At 36.3% G+C, this 23065-nt stretch overlaps 2 protein-coding genes across 8 annotated transcripts in view; both read right to left on the reverse strand.

Moving 5' to 3' along the window:
• The window catches only part of marchf8 (membrane-associated ring finger (C3HC4) 8), a 99667-nt gene extending 98301 nt beyond the window's left edge, over window positions 1-1366 (reverse strand). For 2 of the 6 annotated variants that reach the window (XM_084093142.1, XM_084093125.1), the window contains exon 1: window positions 1178-1358. The gene's annotated coding sequence lies outside the window, so the exon portion shown is untranslated. Of the gene's footprint in view, window positions 1-1177 lie in introns of all 6 variants that reach the window. The other 4 variants (XM_084093139.1, XM_084093123.1, XM_084093132.1 and 1 more) reach the window with 3 other exon arrangements.
• Window positions 1367-2864: 1498 nt separating this feature from the next.
• zfand4 (zinc finger, AN1-type domain 4) lies at window positions 2865-23005 on the reverse strand. Of its 2 annotated transcripts, XM_084093154.1 has the most exons (11): window positions 22827-22972; window positions 22578-22706; window positions 20093-20386; window positions 14486-14561; window positions 13677-13744; window positions 11931-12120; window positions 10596-10743; window positions 8162-9244; window positions 7232-7277; window positions 5878-5995; window positions 2865-3898 (listed from the first exon to the last, which is right to left on the reverse strand). In XM_084093154.1, the coding sequence occupies exons 3-11, from the start codon at window positions 20274-20276 to the stop codon at window positions 3763-3765; spliced, it is 2049 nt and encodes a 682-aa protein (XP_083949280.1). In that variant the 5' UTR covers window positions 20277-20386; window positions 22578-22706; window positions 22827-22972; the 3' UTR covers window positions 2865-3762. The 2 variants fall into 2 exon arrangements, with proteins under 2 accessions (XP_083949280.1, XP_083949281.1); XM_084093155.1 differs by lacking the exon at window positions 22578-22706 and having other exon boundaries at window positions 22827-23005.
• Between the last annotated feature and the right edge of the window lie 60 nt (window positions 23006-23065).

Here is a 23065-nt window from a genome sequence, read left to right on the forward strand (position 1 = left end):
TACTAACTTACACACATTCATACTATAGGCCTATAGAAAATATATTTTTAGCAACCATTAAGTAATTAGCTACCGATTCAAAATAAGCAGGCTACCTACTCAAGAGAGTATGTGATTTCGGACGCAGCCATACTGTTTTTCGCTAACTAGTAGGGAAGTATGCGATTTCGAAAGCAGCCACAGTCTAATTGAACCGAAAACCGTCTAAATAACTGTAGGTAATGAAACATACTGTAAAATGTTTTTGTTTGTGCAGCATTTTAAGTAAAAACATACGAAGCTGTTTCACCTGAGTGATTTAAGCTAAATTTAATTATTGTTAAATGCAGATTATGTTAATTAATTAAAAGCTGAATCATGTTTGCAAAAGAACATAACTGGAACACATAAAATCACAATCGAAATCGAAAAAAATCGACCAGTAATAAACAGCAATAGGTGCCTAACTCTGAGTGTTAAAGGGTCGCGTGATGACGAAATAGAATCATTTTTGAACTGATTCTTTGAAAAGAGCTGTTCAAAAGAACCGATTTGCGAAAACGAGTCCTTCAATCCTAAATAATAATTATGCATACAACAGACCAAATGCAATCAAAGCGCTAGTTTTCTCTGGAGTCTGAGGTTACATCTCAGTCTTGTCTTTTGTTCACTGGCAATAGTTCAGTCGTAGCCTACAATAACAGACAGTTTCGCTGATGGCGCGATATGGAGGATGACAGCTGCATGCAGACCACCACCACGGTTATTTTTCTTACCTCATTTTCAGGACAGTTTCATTTCTACGAAGTGCAACATGCTCGCTAAAACAAATACTTTTGCATTTTCTTGGTCTGTTCACTATTAACACTGTCCAGGCAGAGATAACACGCATTACAATAGAGAACGTTCAGCACTGTATTCAAGCACTGGAAATAACGAAGGGACTCGAGCTAATACAATAAACCAAGTCTTTATTAGTGCCTTCCGCAGTGCTGAACGAAAAAGTCATGAGATTGATATATGTAAAATATATATTTAAGATAGCATATATTTTCTATACTTGATATGCAAATCCCCCATAAAGATACAAATTGTTTCTCGTCGTATTAAGGACGACCGTGTGTGGTGTTACAGTGACAGCGGTGCAGTGTTTACCCTCTAATGCAGGTTTACGTGATTCGCTCAAATATTTACTTACCTCGTCTTTCCCCGACTGTATAAAGCGATGTTTTTGTTTTTATTTCATAGTCCCCATCTGTTAGCGTGCGTCACGTCCACCGACTTCCGCGTTCGGGGTGGAAAAATAGGGCTGAGAAAAGAAAAAAATATCGGAGAGGGCATGCGCGTGCTATCATGTAGGCTACTAGCGCTAATGTCTCGAGTGTTCAAAGAAATTATATATACACAGGTGATGTGGGTTCCCTTGTATTCATATTCAAATATAAGAAATTGAACTTTTTTTGTGTGCTAGAGGAGGAGGTGATGATTCTTTTGTTTTTCTCCTCTCATTGTCTGAGGCTCATGTCTCCTACAGTGATTTCATTATTACAATGGTGCACTGGGTGTCAGTTCACATTGTTTTTTTGTTTATGAACAGGATTCAAAGATGCTCCTTTTCCCATCATTATCAAAGTGGATAAAGACTATAATAGTCTTGATTAAAGAGGGATGGGTGTGCTGTGCCCTGCTCCTCCTTGCCTCTTCTGGAGAAACACAACAGATGATCTATGTGTCATGATAGAGGAGAGAACGGCTAAAAGCTGTCGTGCTTTGAAAGGGTTTACACGTTTTGTGATCAGAGCATTGCCTAAACATGCTTTGACTCATTGTTTTGTAATACTTGTGGTTATGAATTGTACATGCATGAATAAAGTTGAACAATTCGGCCATTAGAATTAATGGTAACACTTTACAATAAGGTTCCTTTATTAAACATTAGTTAATGTATTAACTAACATGAACTAACAATGAGCAATACATTTATTACTGTTTTTGTTAATCTTTGTTAATGTTAGTTAAAAATAAAGCTGTTCATTGTTTGTTCATGTTAGTTCACAGTGCATTAACTAATGTTAACAAGATTTTAATAAAGTATTAGTAAATGTTGAAATTAACATTAATAAAGATGAACAAATGCTGTATAAGTGCAGTTCATTATTAGTTAATGTTAACTAATGTAGTTAACTAATGAACCTTATTGTAAAGTGTTACCGAATTAATGACCCACAGTAAAACGTTTGTGTGTGTGTGGATGTGTCATGTAACGTGTAAAACTCAACCTGTAAAACAAGTTCCTATTTATATTCTTGTATTAAAAGATGTGTGTTTCCTTCAAGGGCTATTGGACTAGGAGAAGCACAAGAAATTCATTTGGAAATGAGATCTGTTTTCTTCCATGGTGTGATACTGTACTTAAAGGAGGTGTTTTCTTTTGAAATAGCATAGAAGTGTAAAATTAAAATGTGTAACTAATAAAAGCTCCTACACAAATACCACAGCTTTCACATTCTGCTTTGAGCAACGCCTGTTTCCTTTCATTTAGTGTCGCATAATTCAGCTGAAGAACTGCATGAACCATTCTAACACCATCTGTTTACTGCACAAATTAGTCTTTTTTTTCTTCTTTTTTTTTAGTTTAGGACTCCAAATTTAGGTTATTCCTGAAATAGATTATAAAATATATATATATATTTGAAAACTCATATACATGTGAAAACTCAAGACTAACTTTACAGATATTTTTCATGCTCAAACAGCAACATTACACACTAAAAGTTCATGAAGCAAATGCAACAAAAACAAACACCTTAATTTAATGTTAAGAAGGCATGAAAGATACAGTAGATAAAAACACAACAGAACTCAATACAGGGAAGAAAAAAAAATCAAAGGAAACACAAGGATATTTTATTAGGCTCATCAACTGACAATTACAGAAAAATGCAAATAACAGCAGCTGCCTTCTGAGCAGCTTTTTAATTACTAAGGTACAAAAAGGATCGTTCATCATGGCAACCAGTCAATTGTTCACATCTTATCATGCCAAGCCCTTATAAAGTTGGTTTAGAATGCTACATGGTCAAACTGCATAGTGTGTACAGCTTATTGAGCCTATATATACTTCATATTCAAAGTGAATCAAGGTTAAACAGTCTTTATAACACGAGTATGCAGTGCTTGGCATTTTCCATGATAAGAGGTGTTCGATAGAGTGCTACTGGACAGAGGAGTAATGTGTCAGAAATATAAGAAAGTTCTAATAGGAAACTTACAAAAAACAAACGGCACATAGTTCAAGCCAGCTATCACCCCCCAACCCCAATACAGACCTAATCTCCACAAGAGATATTTTCATTACTAAAGTGCATCTCTGCAAGACTTGTCATGAAAAGTGATTGTTGGTTCTATTTAAAAAAAAAAAAGAAACACACAGAAAAACATATGCAAATAGATATACGTAGTTGTGTATTTTGTTTATTTAAAAGTATTTGACTTATTTTTAAAAGTTTGTTTGTACGGTAGAAATGTTTTTTAAAAACTATTTACATGCAGGGTTTTGTATTTTTTTTTTGTGAAGTATGAATTAAATTACAGACAGCAAACATAGGTGTTTTCCAAGGCAACGGCTAATGAGCGAGCACTGTTTTTCCCTTTTGTTTTTATTAAACTACTATATTTTTAAGAAAACATGGTGATAAAAGCACAGATTGGTGATCAAGGATTTTCACTCTTTTAATAGTTGATGGATATCATGTCTCTTTTTCTCTCACCCAAGCAGTGCCTTCATATTTTGGGCAGCTTTGGTGCACTTATGATGGGGTTGGTCTCCTGTAGAAAGCGCCGGCCTGCGCTTTTGTAGTCGTAGGTGCAGTCGTGGGTCTCTGAGTAGCGGTGCATGGAACAGAAGATGTTGCCACACCTTAGACAAAAATAAACATATCTTTATGAGAACTGCATTAATCAGACACCATTCCAACCAATGCTTTTTCTAAGATGTGAGAGAAAATGCACTCCGATTATATCTTCCTCAGAGCTGAATAAATAGTGTTTGGAGTCCATCCGGATGTTCATTGATTTTCAGAATTGAACTAAAGCTGTTAGAAAACTACACAAAACAAAGCTCATAGAGGGACCGAATGGAATTGTTTCTAAACATCCCACACAGAGATCATGTATCTTTATTTTTAGAAGACCATGTCTTATTTTTCTAATAAACCCAGCATCTTGACAAAATAATGCTTGAGTTTCTATACAATATATAGTATAGTATAGTATAGTATATATATATTCAGTGCTGATTATATGTAATCTAGATTACGATATATAGTATAAATATATATAAATTAATTGGTAACCACCCTATAGTGTCTTATTATTAGGGCCCGAGCACCGATGGTGAGAGGACCCTATTGTTTTTGCTCCGTTTATTCTTCTTCTTCTTCTTCTCAAAAGTGAATCGCTTTTTAGAGGGCCTTAACATGCTCGAAAACTCATGAAACTTTGCACACGCTTCAGAAGTGGTGAAAATTTACGTGTGATGTGGTTTTCAAAATTGGGGGGGGGGCAAATTCGGTAAATTATTGCCCCCACATTTTGCCCCGGCTCTAGGTTTCACGTACAGGTATGAAATTTGGTACATACATGTAATGACCCAATACCTACAAGAAAGTCTCTTGGAGCATAGCCCTAAACACAACAGGAAGTCAGCTATTTTGAACTTCCTCCTAGATTTTGTGCATTTTTCGTAATATCCTGATGTTGTACTTTAACGAACTCCTCCTACAGTTTTGATCTGATCCTCTTCAAATTTGGTGAGTGTAATCTTAAGGCCTTTACTAAAGGCGCCGGGTGGCGGTGGCAGGGGTGCGAGGGCCCTTTTCATCGCTGCTTGCAGCTTTAATTATTATTATAATTGAATTTATTGATCAAATAAAAAAAATGACATGAAAGCTGAGCATTACAATAACACATAAATTACAAAAAATCAATTTAAGAGGGCAAATATCACAAATATGCTGATTTAAGTAAGAACTAATAGAACACTGATGGGAATATTGCTTCAGAATAAATTACATTTAGGCTACACCACAGAAAAAAACTAAAAACTAAATTCTTCTGAAGGACAAGCACATAACAAGGCTTAATGTCGAGCCCTGATGCTGACTGATACTAATTATTATTATAAGTGTTAATAATAAACAGTTGCTGACATTTCTGTGGAAACTGCGACAATTATTTTCTCAGGATTCTTTGATAACTAGAAAATTCAAATAAACAGCATTTATTTGAAATGGAAATATTTTGTAACAATTTAAGTGTCTATATATATATATATATATATATATATATATATATGTATGTATGTATGTACAGCAGGACAAGCAAGAAGTCATTCTAAAATATAATAATTTAAGAATAAACCATAAACTCATACAGGCCTACCACCAAACTAAATATTGGGGGATGTGTCCCTTTCAGTGTTTATGGTGATTACGGCCCTGCTATGAACAAACAAATCAGTCAGGTTGAAAAGAAAGCCCTTTTTAATTTTTAATCAGTTTAGCTGGATGGATTGTATACGGCGCAGGAGAGAATAACAAGCACAGCTTTCTAATTAGACCTTTGCAAAGATGCATCATATAAGACTTTGCCTCATTCAAAGCTTTAGGTCAACATAGAGAAACTGAAGTCACAGATGGTGTTATCTGCAATAATGATGTATGACATTTATGAGAACTACTGTCACCTATGAACAGAAATAGCTCGGTCTTGTCAAGTGCAAACACTCAAAATGAAGTGCATACCTCCGTTTTAGATTGCAGATACACATTAACTACCCTCTTGTAAAGAAAAAAAAACCTCATACTCTGAGGGATACGTAGAGAGAATGCACTGTACCTGCATTCATAGCTGGTGGCTAAACCAGTCTTCTTCCCACACAGGAAGCAGTGCTTTGAACTCTTTTTCTTTGTTCCAGTGGGAGCCTTCACCGGGGGCAAGTGATGTGTTGAAGTGCCTAAAACAACATTTCCACATACACAGACAATGACAGGAATTGAACAAGAGAGACAATTTCAACACCAATAAAATATGGATTCAAAGGGGAAAAACTACCCATGTACCTTCAAAACCTCCCTGTTTATTTCTACACAAGTCACAACGATAAGAATCTACAGAAAGACCCACATTGTGACAAAATCGTACCAAGCACTGGGGCGTGAGATTGGATTTCCAGTCATGTACTTGCTGGACTATCTATTCTGTTATTTGCCATCACTGTTGCATTTTCAAGCCAGTGACAATCTGAGATGTGACAGACCAGTCAGATGCTCTGAAACACTGGCGGTAAAATGTCAGGGAACATTTCCCAAATGTATCAGCACCACCTGTTGAAAAACCATCATCCAGGCTCCTAAGTGCACAATCACACAGGAAGTCTCTCTACGCATCAAACGTCTGAGTGAAGATGTGCTTCTGTTTTGTGTGTTTTGCATGCATGCATGCATGCTTTTGTAAACATGTGATCATGTGAATATTTATCTATGTGACTGAGTTGTGGTGTTCATTTCCCGTTTCATGATTTCAGTCAGCTGTTATGCTCTGCTCTTTATGATGGTGAATATTTAAAAGCTTGACAGTCCATTGCTGCGCTCATTTAAAATACATCTCCTGACCTCCAGGAAATGATAACTAAAGATAGACTGATTTATTGATCAGATGAATTCATCAACCCATATGCTGATTTGCTGCTCAAGCATATTTTCTTATTTTAGTTCTAGCATTTCTTATTTTCTCAATCGTGAAAAGAGTTGTGACATTATACATGTCTTTACTGTCACTTTTCATCTATTTAATGCATCCTGTAAAATCAATCTGAATGAACGGTAGGGTATAGAGTATTTTCAAAACACTGCCCCCCTAAATCACAAGCTCAATCCAATTTGAACACTCGTACTGAGCTAGGACGGAGGCAGCTATGAACTCAGAAGTTTCCCAAACAAGTGACATATGCAGCATGACAATAAAGCAGTGGACTGTGCATTTACAAATGGGTTTCACAAGCCTGAGGAAGACAGGCGTAAAAATGAAGCAGTGAAGAGTGGAAAAACTGTAACAAATGGCCAAGGCTTGCCACGAATGCATTACTCTCAACAACAAAAAGTTTCTCAGTGACATGGGGCAGCACTGTAAGATGGTGTTCTGAATGGGACATTTCACATGAACAGCACACTGTTTAAGTCAAGCCACTCACCTAATCTCTTTATTGAACTGGAGAGGCCGCTTGATGAGCTTGACGGCTGCAACGACAAGATTTTGTGTGATAAAGCGTTTGTGAGATTGTTGCAGCACTATTCTCATTAGTTGAAATGCCAAAACTAATGAATCGCACTTGTAATCTGTCTTGCACGGTGTATAATGCGCAGCAAGTGTCTTTCGTGACAGGATACACGCTCTACTAGTAGTACTAATTTGCTCGACAGCATTTGCATGTCATTTTGAGTTAAAGTAATTAATTTTACAATAAATTAATCAAATAAAATTAAAATATAAATATTTTAAATATACTAATATTAATAAATTATTCAAATGGATAGCTCTGAATTCTTAATGTACACACACGTCACATTTGAACAAAACTGTTCAATAAAATATAGCACATCAGTTAACTAATGTGTCAAGTTGCAAAATTGCTTGTAAAATTGCTCACTTATTTTGGTCAATATTGTAATCATGATTATTTAACACTGTATAAACACGATATGACCTGACAATATGATATGACAAGACCTTATATGATACTGATAGCCTGTATATCAAATTTATTTAGCTGGATATAAGGTTGTTATGATATCAAAATTTTAGATACTACAATTTCACAATCCTCTATACCAATTTCGACAAGATTTTGCATTATAAAGCGCTCGTGAGATTGTCATAGCATTATTCTCATTGGCTGAAATGCCTAAACGAATGAATCATGCTTTATAATGTGCAGCAAGCATCTTTTCATGACAGGACACGCTCTACTAGTAGCATTCATTTGCATGACAGCATTCACATGTAATATGTAGTTAAAGCAAACATCGTTTCTCCTTGCAACCAACTGAGATCAAATGAACATCAGCAGTTTAAAAGGGGAGATCTGTAAAAGCAGAAGCAGAAGTCAAGGTTGCAAACTCACCGTGTAGCCAGCTGTTCTCTGTAGGGGGGAGATCCTTCTCAGCAGGTCTTCCTGCAACAGATGGATGTTGGTTGGTAGGGGGGCGGCTGTAGCGCATAACCTGCCCAGAGAATACGGTCCAGCCAAGGCCTCTTGACCTCCGCCGCCCGCCAGGGAGGCCAGAAGCTCTGCGTTGCTCACCGTGCCCAATGGCTCTTTAGTTGCTTTATTGGCCATCTTTGTAATATCTCGGGCCTCGCTTTTGGAAATCACCTCTGAGCGCTTGTCGACTTTGAGCCCACATACAGATGTGGTCCGTGAGGGGGAGCCGACCGGAAGCGACGGGCTGTTGCTGGTTCTGAGGAGAGCATGTGTTGGACTGGGCTGCATGGCGGAACCCGTAAACTCAAAGTGCTGCGGTATGTGAGGAGGAGCTAGGGAGTCACCGGCGAAGTGTAGGTCAGGTTGGGATGCCAGCCTCCAGTTTGAGTTGATGGCTTGGGAAAGAAGAGGAGCTGCGGTGTTGGGTTCCGGCAGAGTTATAGAGTTCAGACCTTGCTCACGCTGAGAGGATACGTCCAGGCTCAGGGGCTCAGGAAGATTGAAGGGAACAGCTTTGGGCGGCTCCATTACAGCAGAGTTCTCGGTTACCGTTAGTCTGTCATTCTGGAGATCCACCTCATCCTGAACTCCAGGGCTGGACAGAAGAGATACAGGTGGGTACACGCAGTCTCGCATGACTTTAGGCCCTCTCATATCCAATCTGGACACTTTGGGAGGCAGTCTGATCTTCCTGGGCACCGGATTATCCCACGGTTCCTCAGCCTGAAGCATATATATGCCTGAAGCTGCAGAGGAAGGATGAGCGCGGCTTGAGGAAGTGGGACTTGAGAGAGATGCGAATGGTTGGCGGGAGGTGCCAGCAGCAGGGGATGAAACTGCAGGCTGCTGCTGATTTCCGATCGGAGGTAGATGCGTTGACGAGGCGTGGCCTATCTGAGGAAGGACACGAAACATTCGGTGGTGTCGGGCAGAGCCAAACGAACCGCTGCAGGGCCGCGGACCCACTGGAGGTCTGACTTTTAATTTAGCAGTCTTCTTGGGCTGACAAAGACACAAGAAAACAATCACACACATATCATGCCAAAGAAAGCACATAAACAGTGAAGATCTGATACGCATTCCTTTCTGATCAGGATTCTGGGCGGTATGACCAAAATCTTACATAGCGGCGTGAACCACGGTAAAAATATATCTCATTTAAAGTCATTTTTCCAAGTAATTTAATGAACAAATTCGCAATGCATCATTAAAATTCTAGGCAATACAGATTTTTAGTTATGGTCAAAAAACAGTGGCAGATATTAATTGTATAATACTTATACTTTTGTCTAAATAAATTAAAAATGAAACACTAAAAACGAAAATCAACTGCTATAAATGGTATATGTGAATTTATGCAGCACAACATTATAATGTACGGTATGAAAATGCATGTTCATTTTGAGATTTGCTAAAGACTACATTTAAGAGCGTTATTAAATTATTAGTGTTTTTTAAGGTTAGATGATAGCAAAGGTAATCTCAATGCAAAAGTGAGCATGCACAATTAAATATCCAATACCGATAAATAAAAACTATATTAAAAAAATAAAAATGAACTGATAACCAAGATGGTACAAATATATTGTGCATCCGTAAAAATAGTTCATATTATAATAACTGTGGTACTGACTATTATTGGATAATCCTGCGGAATCTGTAATATAAACACTTTTGGAACCAAAATATATAATTTGAAGTCTGGCATTGTTGCAAAAATAGCTTTACAAATGACTCAGTTTATTTATAAAATATTAATAAATTATTGTTAAAAAAATAGCTCTGAATTATTTTTGTACACACATTTAATCATGTTGTAAATCTAAATATAGCACATCAGTTGAATCCCAACTAATGTGTCAAGCTGCGATATTGCTTGTAACTGTAACCAATTAAACTGTGCTTCATGTTACACCTCTTAATACATCAAAACATTTATATGATGTTGGCAGGAGCAATGCTTACAAGTACATAAACATGCAAACTTATCAACTATGGTAAAAGTGTAAGCAATAACAGCAATGGTTTCCTAGACAGATAAAAAACAAATATCTGCGACTAAGACATGTCTACTGACAACTATGCATATTTGAGTGTGAATGTGAATATGCCAATCTGCTGAGCTTGTGGTTATTACAACGCCAGTTAATCAGACACAGCGTGGGATGGGCGACACTCCCTCAAACCAGCTGGAGAACTGCGCGCACTTCCATACTTCTCCACTGACAAATCTAATCAGATGTGCTCGACTGTAAGAAGGTTCATGCACTTCATGATAGAATAATATTGCTGGAATATGTGGAGGAGGAAAAAAGAAAGATGAATAGCACTTCTAGTACGTCCATTTTGTTACCTTTTTGTTAAGGTTCATATTCTCCATCTTGGCCTTGAGCAGCTTCATCTTGCTCATTGTGATGGAGTTCTCCAGAGTCTGCTGTTCTGAAGATGCACTCTCTGATTCTTCCTCCTCCTCCGTGTACACATTGTGTACCGAGGCACCGCTGAAACAAGCACATACAAGGAGGAATTGTTTGAGATTTGCAAAAGATTACATTTTACAGTTTTATTAAAGTGCCCCTATTATGCCATTTTAAAGGTTCCTTATTTTGTTTTGGAGGTCTCCTACAATAGGTTTACATGTATCAACAGCATTTTCTTATAATATACATTGTACATGACCTCATTTCTCAAAGAGTCTGGTTTAGTCTCTCTAAACCTCTCCTTTCTGTGAGCCTACTCTACTCTGATTGGTCAGATGGCCTAGTCTGATATGATTGGTCTGCCACTTACAGCGCATGTCGGAAACTAAACGCCTATTATCATATCTGAATTTCAGCTCCGGAGGCTTCCTCAGCATTCAAATACACAGTGTTACGAATAGAAACGATGGCGTCGGTTTTACCGTATCAATTCCAGCGTGAGTCCTCATCCTTTAGAAGTGCATGCAAAGTGTATTCTCAGCACTAAAAATAGTTGACATCACAAACCAAACTCTTCCAGGCCTCAGCTACAACTACTGTGTTAAATGTTGTTCACGGGCAGTTAATGAAGACCAAAGGCTGGCATTATGCAAATTTCTGAGCCAGGTTTCTCCCAAGGTCTCCATTCTGTCACCTGATGGAGTTTTGGTTCCTTGCCACTGTCGCCTTTGTCACCTTTGGCTTTTGGCTTGCTTAGTTGGGGACTTAATATTCAACAATATTATTGATCTACCTGCGTTGACACCATTATATTGAAACAATCTGTTTTGTAAAAAGCGCTATATAAATAAAGGTGACTTGACATTACGTAGGTATGTAACAGGAAGTGAGACTGGAATTACTGATGACTCGTTTCGTTTCTTTTAGGAGACATAACTTTATTTGTCGTGCACTTTGATCTTTAAAACTTTACAGACCTTTTACATTCACAAGCAGCCATATTACACACTGCATGAAAGGTAGTATTTGAAAAAGGGGAACTTTAAATGATTATTTTGGGGAAATTATTTTTGGAAGTCCATTTGGTGATGCTAATTATGCTTAACAGACTGTGAAGTTTGCCAGTAAATGCTGATACATGTCTTCATTAGTAAAACAACATGACACAGGAAAACTGTAGTTCGGAAACATCTGTTTTCATCTAAAAAAGGGGAACCAGAGTTCAGCGTGTTCCTCTTGGCAAGTAACTTCTCTTCTTTTGAACTGACCTCAGTGATTCAGACACAGGTGTGAGCGTTCCATCTCCCCTATCCACCACTCGGAAGAAATTGAGCTGATCTCCCTCACGGTACACCAGGAAGGTGACCTGTTTATTAGGCAGAGACTTTTCCCACATCTCCTCTCTCCCTGCATCAAGGCAGTCAGCGATATCCCTCGCCGAGTCATCTGTCACTGTCACTGCAGGTAACGAGAAGAAACAGGATGCAGGTCACACTAATCAATATCAGATTGTTAACTAACTGTGTGCCTGCACACCTCCTGGAATGGTAATGAGCAGCTTTTGTTTTTGACCTTAAAACCATTGTATAGTGGCACAAAGGAAGGATTAGAAAGTGGCAACAAACCCAGCTTTCACGGAACTGTTGCAGGCCTGTACTGCAGTAGCACTTGTCAAGACTTTCCAAAGCCATTCATAAACTATTTCAGTGGTTACCTCATTAAATACTCATGTGATTTGCGTTAGGCCTACTTTTCTGCGTTGCTTTTTATTTCAGCATCTTAGGAAAACAGTGCTGAACAGCGATTGCAAACTTCAGTGTTGAATAGACTGTAATGTATTTTTAAAGATTAACTCTTTAAATCCTGACATACAAATAAATTGTTAAAAGAAAAACATAACAGAGAATAGAAGATCAGAAACTGAAAAATCAAATTAAATAATATATATCAATAAATATATTTATTAGATTAAACATATTAAATATATTTTGCACATGTATATTTACCATAATTGATATATCAGGCTTTTATGATCTTTTTTGTGCAAAAATATATTCCAATGCACCTTTGAAGCAACTTTTTTTTGTTCATAAAGGAAACATTTTTTATTTTTCTTTGTGGTAGTTTCAGTGCCAAAAAAATAAATAAAACCAAGTTATAAAATAATTTTTTTATATATATATATATATATATATATATATATATATATATATTTATTATCTAAAAATATAATAATAATAATAATATATATATATACACACACACACACACACACACACATAGAGTGCTATATATAGCATATATATACTTGGAATATAAATAAAAAATATTGTAACAGGAAGGCAGACATTTTGAAAATTATATTATGTCGGAATTAAATAAAATAAAAAAATCGAAATGCATCTTAATGATCTTATTGTGAACAATTCATCAAAGCATGCGTTTTATTTATTTTTTAAATCTAATCAAAAAAAGTTTGCATTCAGATCATCATCTGTCATCATCCAATCAACAACTGATGGATAGAACCAAGTCCCGCTCAACAATTTTTTCATTTCACTCGGATGTACGTCACAATACGGAAAAAAAATTCTGACTCTACTTCCGTTACATTGCAACTCTTAGTCCTTCTACTTCCTAAAGGTCATAAATAACCCACCAGGGGGTAGATAGTTTTTTGGGGAAGGTATTGATCATGTTAATGATGCAGAAGCCTTAGAAAGCAATGATTCAAATATGATACACACAGCTTTATAGAGTTAAGACAACCAGAGCAGATTTATGATATTTCCACAGACAGAGCTTCAGATCAATGTTATTAAACTCAAATATTTGCAAATCTGGGGTTTTCGAATGCACAAGTGTGAAATCACTCATGATGAGTTACTAACCCAGGGTAAATTACTATAAACAGTGTGAAAGCCAGGAATCAGGATTACATTAACCTGGGGTTCAGAACGACAGGTTTAACACACTTTCAACTGTGAAAATCCCAGTCGGCGGTGGAAACGCACCTCGTCTGGTGTTTACAGGCCCTCCCCTCATGGCGAGCACCAGCTTGAGAGTGCAGCCCTCTGTGATGCTGAAAACACAAGCATAGGAAAACTCAGAGCATGCAGTAGCATAACAAACCAAAAACCGTTACAGTTCTGCCTTTATAAATATTTGCTTCACTTAACATTTGAAGCACAATGAGTGCCATCCAGCCACACAATATCTTCCCAGAAAGCCTCCATGTGGAACAATAACTGAGAAGAATTTCTGAGAAATCCACCATCTGTGACCTCCAGACTGAGCCAGTCTGCTCTTGAGGGAAGTGGCTGCATTTAAAGGAATAGCTCACCCATAATGCAAATGCTGTCATTATTTACTCACCTTCATGTTGTTCCAAACCCTTTCATATGGTTTTATTTCTTTTAAGAACGTCCAAGCTGCTCAAGAGCAAATAAGATTCGAGAGCTTTTCCACGAAAAACAACTTACTCTGTCCCTCACACAAATCTATTGTATGGCTTCAGAAGATGTTGAATACAGAGCATGAGTCATATGAACTACTTTTATGATACCTTTGTGCTGCCTGGGTCAAAATATGCTTTCATTTCACAAATTAAAAACAGCTAGGACATTCAAACAAACATCTCAGTTTGTGTTCCACAAAATAAGAAAGGGTTTAGAACGACCTTGGGTGATTACATCGTTATAATTTCATTTTTCAAAACGCACCTTGCCAGATTCAGTGGAACATGCGGTAGTTGAGCTTACTTATCGTAACATAACATCCTGGATCCTGTTTTGTAAAGCTGGAAAACAGTTTGAAAACTCACCTGTAATCATGTAAGCAGTACTCATCTTCAAGCTCCATACCATTCCAAATCAAATGCTGCTGAGAGACCGGGATGCCTGTGACCAAACAGATGTCGTAAGATGAGTATGTATAGACATCTTTTTATAAAGCAAACTATAATAAACATTCAGCAAGCAATTACAGCATCTAACAACACATCTGACAAAAGAACAAACAAAAGACCAACTGTAAAATAGAACAGGAGCATGAGGGGAACATCTGATTGCAGTTAATGGTTGACCAAATGGAATGTTTCTGAACTGCAATCATTTGAGGGAAATATAGAGTACAGAAAAGGCATAGAAAATAACATCTGGCCATTGAAATCTTATTTGTAGTATAAATCAATGTCTGGTGGCATTCAGACCTTTCACACCCTTGAGTACTCACAAACGTTTTTTGTTTTTTTGACAGAGATTTCAAGGATAACTTAAAGATGTCCTTTTAGTTCAATATAGAGGCCTTCTGTTAAAGGGACGGTTCGGAGTAAAATCAACCTAGGGTCCTTTGCACCATGACCTCGAGCCAAACACCCTTTCCCTTGGTCGAACATTATTAAAGTTAGAGCTTATTTAGAGATATCAGCCGAATGGCTTAGTGCAGGCGCGAATGGAACCTAGGTTGTATCTTGTAAATTACCCCACTAATAATGCCCAGAATGGTACCAAACTTCTACAGCAGTACAAATTGGTTCTGTACTCATAAAACGAGGCATTGGAAAGTTTGTAAGTACATCAGAAAAAGCTTCTGGGTGGTGTTTGGCTCGAGGTCATGGTGCAAAGGACCCTAGGTTGATTTTATTCCGAACCATCCCTGTAAGGCCTTATGACTGCATATCGTGAACAACTGTAAACCAAATGCACAGATTAGTAAAACCACAAAAACATCTTGTATTTAAATGTACTGGAATTAGATTTGAGAGTTACAGCCATTCAATGAGACTGCCTTCAAAAAAAAAAGAAAAAAAAAAGCTTTTTGTCCTTTTTAGAGCTTGACAGCTTCCATCCCCATTTTAAGAGAAATTAGAAAGAGAAATTTAGAAGAACATAAGGGTATATAATTACTGACCTTTCATTACAGGGTCATTTTTTGCCTTTGAGATTCACAGAATGTAAACTAATGTTCAAACGTTTGGATATAATGTTATCTTTTGTAACATTATAAATGTCTTTACTGTCACTTTTCAATCAATTGAATGGTTCCGCTCTCTCTCTCTCTCTCTCTCTCTCTCTCTCTCTCATGGTTAGTGAGTGAGACAGAACCGAGGACGTTTAACCAATTGTGGTTATTAATATAATTGTGTGGAATGACTAATGTTATTTAGCTAAAAAATGTTTGTTAATTATGGGGAATCTTATAGAAATGTTGATATAAATATTTAGTTCAGTTGTTCTTTAACCAGAGGTTTGAGTCATCGCATCTGACCAATTTAACCAAGGAACATTTAACTGTGTATACTGAAACAAATGAATCAATTCAAAATAATGATGCAAAAGCAATGGAGCAGGGTGACTCAGACAGCAGCAGAACAAATACGACTCAGATCTGCCCCCCTGTGTACACAAAATAACCAACAATCATGTCACATCAGGATCTAGCAAATATCACAGTGGTCAGAAAATAAATGACACAAGAAAGCACCTTAAACGCCTGAAATTGCTTTATAACAAGCTTTTTTAAAGCCATTATTGCCGTTCATTCTTAGCACCATTGAATGCAAATGTTGTACCTGGACATGAAGACAAGCTTACCACTTAAATTTTTCAGACTTTTGCACTGGCCTGTGATTAAGTGAATAGATGTGTCCATCGAGTGTAAAGTGCAATAAGACACCAAAACGCACCCATGCGACACAAAACTGGTATCCATTCCCAGAAGGGGTAGTTTTCTAGACAGGAGTGTGACAGTCAGAGTGGTTAGTGTGTGTGCGGCCTGCCCACTGTTCAGAGACATGCCTAGTCATGCTTTTTAAACTATACACAACCTCCATGTGTCTAATCTTAATCAGAAGTTTGAAAAAACATTTCATATTCAAATCTGGATTTCCTCAACACACCGAAACTGGACTTATGGACGCTTGTTTCCAGTAAAGGTAAATTGGGACTATTATCTCACAATTCTGACTTTCTCTCACAATTGGGAGTTTGTATTTCACAATTCTCACCTTTTTTCTCAGAATTGCGAAATATAAACTCGCAATTGTGATTTATAGTCAGAATTGCAAGATACATATTTTGTCAATTCTGAGACAAAAGTTAGAAATGTGAGAGAAAAATTAGCAATTGCGAGAGATAAAAAATCTGAATTGAGATACAAAAACTTCTGAGAGAACAAAAAAAAAGTCAGAACTTAAAGATAGAAATTCGCAAAAACAAGTTAAAAAGTAATAAGATAAAATTAGTAATTGCGATTTATAAAGTCCAAATTATTAGTCCGCAATTCTGAGAAAAAAAAAGTCAGAATTTTCTGCTCCAGATGCAAAGCATAGTGAATCTAAGATTAGCCACAAAAGAAGCACATAGCAGAACTAAAACTAGGCCATTCCTCACCTGTGTTCCACAGGGCTGATAAACTCATCTTTAATAAAGCTAACTCCTGCAGGGGAAGCAGACCTGGTGAAATTAGTGCTGTCTAACACATCAAAGTGATCCTGGGAGGAAAACCATCTCTACTTAGGACTGGCCAGAGGTGGACGAAGTACACAACTTCCTTACTTGAGTGAAAGTACAGATACTACTGGTCAAATATTACTCCATTACAAGTAAAAGTTGTAAAGACCTATTTTTACTTAAGTAAAAGTACAGAAGTACTAGTTTTTAAAAATACTTAAGTATCAAAAGTAAAACGTAAATGTCAATGCATTGTTTTATTATTGTTGCACTGTTGTATGTAATACTTAAAGTACCGTATGCCTCTGAATCTACGCCTGCCTTCCTACCCTCATATCAATATCAAATTTATTTCTAGAACACAGTTCCAGTAGTGGAATTCAATGTGAGATTGAATGTGAGATCGAATAAGTGCACTCAATAACGTCCACAATGGTTTCGGACACCCAAATGGCTGTTCCCTCAAATATTGCCCTATTTAAAGTTTTTTGGCTTTTAGTATGAAGATGTTAGCCTTACTGTTATCTATAACCTAGTGTGCTCCAAAAAAGTGACAAAAGTCGCATTTAGAAGACCAAACCCAACGTTGAAAATGAAAATCAGGTTTATGTCAGAATCCAATGTCAGATTGACATTGATCTCCAACGTTGGACAGACGTTGTATTGTGGTTGAAAATGAAAATCGGGTTGACGTCAGGTACCAACATCAGTCGGGTTCTGACGTCAACCCGACTTTTATTTTCAATCAATATCCAACGTCAATCTGACGTCAGGTTCTGATGTCAATCAGATGCAGGGCTCTGACGTCAACCCGACTTTCATTTCCAACCAAAATGCAACCCCTGCAACCAAAATCATCCACTGACTGATGTTACTTTCTACTCAAGGACCTTGACAGAATTGTAGTGGAGTAAAAAGTACAATATTTGTCTTTCAAATGTAGTGAAGTTAAAGTAAAAAGTTTCCAGAAAAAATAATACTCAAGTAAAGTACAGATACTCAAAAAGTGTACTTAAGTACAGTACTCAAGTAAATGTACTTTGTTACTGTCCACCTCTGGGACTGGCATGTTTAAATACCCACTGATGTACAAAACAGTTGTCTAGAATGGCAATGTCCCATCTCGGTTTTCAACTAAAGTTTTTTCTGTTTCATTGATTTCAAAATTACAAGTCAACCAGGTGATCTAAATGAAATAAATGAAGCACTCGCAGTCCTAAATTTTTAAGCCCAACGTTTGCTCACGCGCAAGTCGTGAGAGACAAACTAGCTGTGCCCCCAAAACAAATAAAAGCTCTTCATTCAAAGAATACTAACATTTCTTGTTCCAACAAAGCTGTTTTCAACCATGCCACATGATGCTTTAGAGCAGGGATGGGCAACTTCGGTCCTGGAGGGCCACTGTCCTACAGAGTTTAGCTCCAACCCTGAAAAAATCACCTGCCTGTAATTTTCTAGTAATCCTGAGGACCTTGATTAGCTTGTTCAGGTGTGTTTGATTAGGGTTGAAGCTAAACTCTGTAGGACAGTGGCCCTCCAGGACCGAAGTTGCCCATCCCTGCTTTAGAGGAACAGCAACTTTTGTTACTGAGTAATAACAATGGCAGCTTTTGATAGCAAGAGAAGGGAGAGAATCAATTTATTCTCTTCTCCTTTTCTGATTGCTCATGTGTTAAACTGTTAAGACATGTTTCATCTGTAACTGCATGGGCGGATCACAAACGCAATTACTGAGTGTGCCAGCTGTTAATAAACGACTCAATTTCTTCTGAAGCTCTGAATCAGAATGAAAACATCAGACCAGGAATACTTGGAATAAATCCTGTCTTCAAAACTACTCGTGGATATTTATTGTCTAATTGTTCTAAATCATTATCCAATCAGCACAGACGAAGGTGCATTTCTTATTACAATGCATATATTTTTCTCTTTAGCTTAACATAAATGAGGATTGTAATGGATAAAGATTGTTTCAGATGAATGGAATGTGTGGTTATATTGTAATGCATAACATGTAACCAAAACTTTTGAAGTCATTAGAATTAGAAAACCTACAATAATATGAAATGACCACCCCCTTTTTTAATTGCTGGTCAAACCAAGACTATCACTCAAAAGTTTGGGGTCAATAAGATTTTTTTAGATTAATACTTGAATAAATACTTTTAATCAGCAAGCATGCATTAAAATGATCAAAAGTGACAGTAAAGACATTCATAAAAAGTCTGTTTCAAATGCTATTCTTTTGCACTTTCAATTCATGAAAGAATCCTAAAATAAATGTCTCTTTTTCCACAGACATATTAAGCAGCACAACTGTCTTCAACATTGATAACAATAATAAAGGTTTCTTGAGCACCAAATCAGTAAATCAGAATGATTTCCGAAGGATCACGTGATGAAGGGTCATGTAGCGTCACCAATAAAAAAATCCAAAGCTGAAATATTTGACACAATCCCTCATTAAAGGGATATTTCACCCAAAAATAAAAATTCTGTCATCATTTACTCACCCTCAAGTTGTTCCAAACCTGTATGAATTAATTTTTTCTGCTGAACACAAAATAAGATATTTTGAAAAATATGGGTAACCAAAAAATGTATGGACCCCATTGACATCCATATTATGGAAGTCAAGTCCCCATTAACTGTTTGGTTACTGACCTTCTTCAAAATATCTTCTTTTGTGTTCAGCAGAAGAAAGACATTCAAACAGGGTTGGAACAACTTGAGGGTGGGTAAATGATGACAGAATTTTTATTTTTGGGTGAACTATCCCTTTAAATATGAGCTCATAAAACAGCATACTGTAGTATTTGCAGTTTAAAACAGTATAGTATGTCACATTAAAGCACAAAGTATAGAAAACTCATGCTAACATCATGAGACCAAAATCATGGTGTCCAATCAAGTGTAACGTCACCTTTATATCAAAGCATCGTGCGGTGTAATGAATCAAGAGAGGACACATAGCTTACCCTCCAATCTTTGAATCTTGGCCTTGACTGAGACAACCTGTTCAAATGGAGAGACACGTAGCTGGAAGCAGGTCCCTGTCAAAGTCTCAATGAACAGCTCCATGGTCTCGCTGAAGGGCAGCTTGTAGTGCACCACGCCTACGTTGTCATCATTGAAAAACGGTGGGTTTCTCTTGTCAGTCATTACCGCAAAGGACAGGGTGAGACAATAATGAGCCCAGCCCAAGGTGGAGGAGAGAAGGCTGAGATGCTGCCTCGGTCACAGCAGGAACACATCATGCATGGAGCTCTGGGCTGTGGAGAATCACAATCTCTTTATTAGCAAAGTTTATACAAAGAACGTGACTTGGTGCATTTAAGAATGTTCTGGTGAATATACAAACATACAGTACAGGTCGAAAGTTTGGAAACATTACGTTTTTTTAATATTTTTGAAAGAAGTCTCTAATGCTTATCAAGGCTGCGTTTATTTGATCAAAAATACAGAAAAAAAAACAGTAATATTGTGAAATATTATTACAACTTAAAATAATAGTTTTCTATTTGAATATACTTTAAAAAATAATTTATTCCTGTGATGCAAAGCTGAATTTTCAGCATCATTACTTCAGTCTTCAGTGTCACATGTGACATCCAGTCTATCACATGATTCTTTAGAAATCATTCTAATATTCTGATTTATTATGAGTGTTGGAAACAGTTCTGCTGCCTAATATATTTGATGAATAAAAGGTTAAAAAGAACTGCATTTATTCAAAATAAACAAAATATTTTCTAATAATATAAATCTTCTTTACTATCACTTTTTATCAATTTAACACATCCTTGCTGAATAAAAGTATTGATTTATTTCAAAAAAAGAAAGAAAAAAAATTACTGACCAGTAGTGTATATTGTTGTTACAAAAGATTTCAATTTTTTTTAAATTTGCTTCTTTTTTTCTTTTTTTCTTTTACTTTTTATTCATCAAAGTATCCTAAAAAAGTATCACAGGTTATGAAAAAAAATTAAGCAGCAGAACTGTTTCCAACTTTGATAATGAATCATCATATTAGAATGATTTCTAAAGGATCATGTGATAGACTGGAGTAATGATCCTGAAAATTCAGCTTTGCATCACAGAAATAAATGATAATTTAAAGTATAATAAATTGAAAACCAATTATTTTAAATTGTAATAATATATCACAATATTACTTTTTTTTCTGTATTTTTGATCAAATAAATGCAGGCTTGATGAGCAGAAGAAACTTCTTTCAAAAACATTAAAAATAGTAATGTTTCCAAACTTTTGACCTGTACTGTATACAGTACTGTTATATAGAACTGTTATATATATATAGTAGTTTTTAATGTTTTTGAAAGATGTTTCTTATGCTCATCAAGCCTGCATTTATTTGATCAAAAATACAGGGGAAAAAAACAGTAATATTGTGAAATATTATTACAATTTAAAATAATGGTTTTCTATTTTAATATACTTTCAAATATAATTTATTTCCGTGATGTAAAGCTGAATTTTCATCAGTTATTATCAATGTTGGAAACAGATGTGCTGCTTAATATTTTATTGGAACTTGTGATACTTTTTTCAGGACTCATTGATGAATAAAAAGTTAAAAAGAACAGCATTTATTGAAAATAAAAATCTTTTCTAACAATATAAATATTTACTATCACTTTTTATAAATTTAACACATCCTTGCTGAATGTAAGTGTTAATTTCTTTCAACAAAAAAAAGAAGAAAAAAAATTACTAACCCCAAACTTTTGAACAATACTGTATATTGTTACAACAGATTTTTATTTTCAATAAATGCTGTTCTTTTTTTTTTACTTTTTATTCATCAAAGAATCCTGAAAAAAAGTTTTACAGGTCATAAAAATATTAAGAAGAACAACCGTTTCCAACATTGACAATAAATCAGCATATTAGAGTGATTTCTGAAGGATCATTTGACACTTAAGACTGGAGTAATTATGCTGAAAATTCAGCTTTGCATCACATAAATAAATTATATCTTAAAGTACATTAAAATAGAAAACCTGCATGCTTTAAACTGCAATAATATTAAACAATATTACTGTTTCTCTGTATTTTGATCAAATAAATGCAGCCTTAATGAACATAAGAGACGACTTCTTAAAAAAAAAAAAAATTAAATAGTAATGTTTCCAAACTTTTGACCAGTACGATTATGTATGTGTATGTGTGTGTGTCTGTCAAACATTTGCACATATGCCTATCTATCTAAAGCACTGAATACTGAATAAGCACTTTATGCCCATTTACTTCTGATGAACAATGGATATTATGAGAATATTTATTTAAAATTAGTCTAAACAACACAAAAGTGCCTTTAAAGCTACAATTTATGTTTTTCCAAAGTATTCTCGTCATGAGTCGACTAATAAATGAAGTATCCAAAAGGGTCCAGTCGACTAGATCGGTCTTTTCGCTTCGTACATCTATTTGCCATCTTACCTTGACAGCAGCATCATCAGGAGATCTGCAGGGAGGGACAGCTGGATCAGGGTCCCAGCCACAACACACGCCAAAAGCTAGGTAGTTACCTCTAAAGGTAAACGCGACCGATTCTCCACAGTCTCCGAACTGTTATCCGACAGAAACTTACAATAAAATGTGCTTTAATTCTATTTTAGTAGCTAGCTAGTTTTAGCAAAGCAGCACAGTCAGCCCAGCAAACTACTCGCGGATGCCGTTGATGCTTACCAATTCCTCCTCCACCTTTGCCGTTTCTAAACGTCAAAACGATTCCTTATTTTTTTCGAGCCAGGAACAATTGCTTTTGTTCCGATGTTATGAGGCTCAAAGGCCCCATTAAATAATACAAAAAAAAACTGAAAAGGAGGCAGCCTATTGTGATGTTCTTGATTGACAATGAGGAGAACGAATGACATTAGCCGTTGTAGAAAAAGAGAGGCATTCGTCCAATGGTAACGCAGAGTGGG

The sequence above is a fragment of the Abramis brama genome, assembly GCF_963993115.1.
Source record: "Abramis brama genome assembly, chromosome: 19".
In the NCBI taxonomy this organism is placed as follows: domain Eukaryota; kingdom Metazoa; phylum Chordata; class Actinopteri; order Cypriniformes; family Leuciscidae; genus Abramis; species Abramis brama.